This window comes from Alligator sinensis, unplaced genomic scaffold, assembly GCF_000455745.1.
Source record: "Alligator sinensis unplaced genomic scaffold, ASM45574v1 scaffold28_1, whole genome shotgun sequence".
NCBI lineage: Eukaryota > Metazoa > Chordata > Crocodylia > Alligatoridae > Alligator > Alligator sinensis.
The window spans coordinates 1,193,009-1,195,989 of record NW_005842133.1 but is presented as its reverse complement, the minus strand read 5'-3'; the positions used below and the strand labels follow the sequence as shown (position 1 = coordinate 1,195,989).

Below are 2,981 nucleotides of genomic sequence, written 5' to 3'. Positions count from 1 at the left end.
GGGCTTTATCAGGGCCAGGCCCTGCCTCCTACAGGCAGCTGGCTCTCCTTAGTTGCCCCGGCAACCTGCAGCTGTGCTCGTTATGTTCTGCCAGGGCTCTCTCTCCCTTGCAGTTTCTACTCCCTAGGAGCAGAGCACTGAGGTGCCCTGCGACACCCTGATTCAATTCGGCAGAGATTCGACTCGATTCGGTGGCCGAATCTCTGAATCTGAATCGAATCAGAGGACCCTTGAATCTCTCCAAATCGAATCGGAACCCTCCAAATCAATTCACAGAGATTTGTAAAGATTCAGCAATTTGGACATAGACACAGTTTTAAATGTTTTTTCTACATACCTTTAGATACCGTTGTGAGTACTGCAATGCTGGGGTGCATGGAGTGTCCCTCAGAAGTGTGGGGGGGGGGGTTCCCCAGCATGCTCGGCAGCAGACCCAGAAGTAGACCAGAAGCACTTCTGGTCCACTTCCAGTATTTCTGGTCCACTTCTGGGTTCACTGCCAAGCATGTGGAGCCCCCGGCACTCCTGCAGGACACTCCATCCACCCTAGCATCACAGCATTCACAAGCCATGCTGGTACCTCAAGGTATGTAGAAAAAAACATTAAAATGTGTCTATGTCCGAATCGCTGATTCTCTGAATCTGCAGATTCAGATTTGGCCAAATCGAATCAGGGACAGTGATTGGAATCAATTAATCAAATCACTGTCCCTGATTCAGGTCAAATCTAATTCTGAATCAAATAGGGCCCACTTTGCACACCCCTACTATCTATGCACAAGGCTTCTCAACAGAATTAGCATCCCTGTTCCACACCAAATCTATCACAAATATCCTATCATGTCTGAAAGAAGTGGACACTTATTTTCTCTTTATATCCTTCCTATATAAAATATATATATTTAACCTGGGGTCCCTCTTTCTGCTCCTAAGATTCAGCCAGCATCTGATGCAGATTTTGTATATCTTAATACTCTGATAGCAAGGCTTCTTAAAATATATACCTTCTAGGTGTAGTTTTATAAGGAATCCACGTGTGGAGACAACAGACACAATACTCATACACTATGTTACCTGCGAAACCAGGAACAGGATCCTGGTCTTTCATATACAAAAACACATGTCTCTACCACTTCACATAGAGGGAAAAAAAGCCCTGTAGTGACAGGAGAAGCAGACCCAGTACCATCAGGAAGGAAAAGTCCACTTACTTCTGGAAAAGGCTAGGGAACTGCAGCACTGATGCAGCTGCCAGGACTGCCAAAACATCAGCTTCTTCGACTTCTGGTTCTGTATTGTATAAATTCTTGAGTGCTATAGCAAAGCCTTCCCAATGCATACAAAAGAAAAAAATAAAGAACTTCAGCATTAGGTTTCCCCCCTTCAACTGGGGATAGACTTTGCATAGAGCAAATTAAGCATCCCCTTTTCTGTCTGGTAAATTATTCACTGGTTAAAAAAAGTGCTGGTGCTGCAGGGCCTTGCTATTAGCATCATGCTTGCCTAAGTGATGAGAGAATAACCCAAGCCTTATATACAGGGCCCCAGAATTGTTAGTAGCAAAATGATACCATCTGAATGATAAATCCTCCCCAAAATCCCTGTCTCAAGAAAAATAAAGATGCTGAAAAAAAGCCTTCTGAATTTTTCAGTTAATAGCTATCAGACTATAAGCTATAGCTATCAGCTATAAGCTGCCCCCACCCCCTTTCCGAGATAGTCTATGTTCTTGCTCCACAATGGCATGCAACACGCGTATGAAATCTAGGCCACAAACTAAGCACAGAACTGCACCTGGTGATAAAATTCACTCCTGCGCAGTGGATCAGCACAAGGCCTCTGCTCTCCTTTAATAGGATTAAATGATATTTTGTCTGTCACACTAGCATGAGACTTGGGAACTACTTTGTGGAGCCTACTGGACTGAAAGAAGAAAGTGAAATCTTAAATTTCACTACCCCTTTCACAGGTGGCTTCATTTCTGATGGAGAGGGAAGCAAGAAGATTCCAAAATAAGCCAAATCTCCCGGATTAGGCCAAACGGGAACAGTTTTGGAATACCGAATATATGAAGCCATAAAATGGCACTACATAAGTATTTGGAGGGCTGGGAGAGAGGTAGACTACTGCCCTGCATACCCCTGGGCCCTTTAAGAACATTTTGGTCTGCCAGTTGAAACCCCATTCTGATTTCTGCTTCACTTGCATTTGGGACCTAATCAAAGCACCAAACTTCAGTATCACTTGTAAGCCATACTATTGAGAAACGCCACTAAAAATAAGCAAATATAACAAAAATGCCAAGCGCTTATTTTATTCTGGCATTTCGGAACTGTCAGAAGAGAAAACAAGTGTATTTTCCCCCTAGAGCCGTGACAGTTAAATTACTGCAAGGATGTTGCTGACCTAATGACATGCCCACTATGTCTTTGGGTGATAGTCATGATTTAATAGATAGTTTGATATATCTACATTACCGATTCTAGTGATTTCTGGGTCTTGGATGTCCAATGAAATAGTGACTGCTCTCAATTTTGTGTTTTCTTTAGCATAATCTTTACTTTTCCGGGCAGCCAGACTAGACTGATTATTGTATTTGTTTCCTGCCAAGAAACAAGTTTGATATAAATACCATGCAAATGTTCATATATATGGCATCATAATCACCATAAATATTTTTAAATACTTTGCTCCACAACTCACTTTGGCATGCAATAATTCAGGCTTAAAGAAACATGCAGTGCACAAAAAACAGACATTTTTCCAGCAACAGAATTGCCAACCTTTTCTGGCACTCATAACAAACAGAGAAGCTAATAGACCACGGAAACCTAGCCACTTTCTCACTGAGCATTAGTCCCTCCAAAATTAGGTTGTGAGCATTGGCCAGGGTTTCCATTGACTTCCTTGAGCATGGAGTTAGGCTCTATAGTCTTATTGCAATAAAAAATAGACAAAGGAAAAGCCCTCGGTAGTCTATA

General features: G+C 42.4%; 1 protein-coding gene across 1 annotated transcript in view; it reads right to left on the bottom strand.

Annotated features, from left to right (window-relative positions):
* The window catches only part of BTBD16 (BTB domain containing 16), a 51,218-nt gene that overhangs the window by 42,277 nt on the left and 5,960 nt on the right, over nt 1–2,981 (bottom strand). Inside the window, exons 7-8 of the mRNA XM_025205923.1 lie at nt 2,478–2,603; nt 1,212–1,326 (exon numbers count right to left, since the gene is read on the bottom strand). Coding sequence (XP_025061708.1) covers nt 1,212–1,326; nt 2,478–2,603 — 241 coding nt within the window. The remainder of the gene's footprint in view (nt 1–1,211; nt 1,327–2,477; nt 2,604–2,981) is intronic.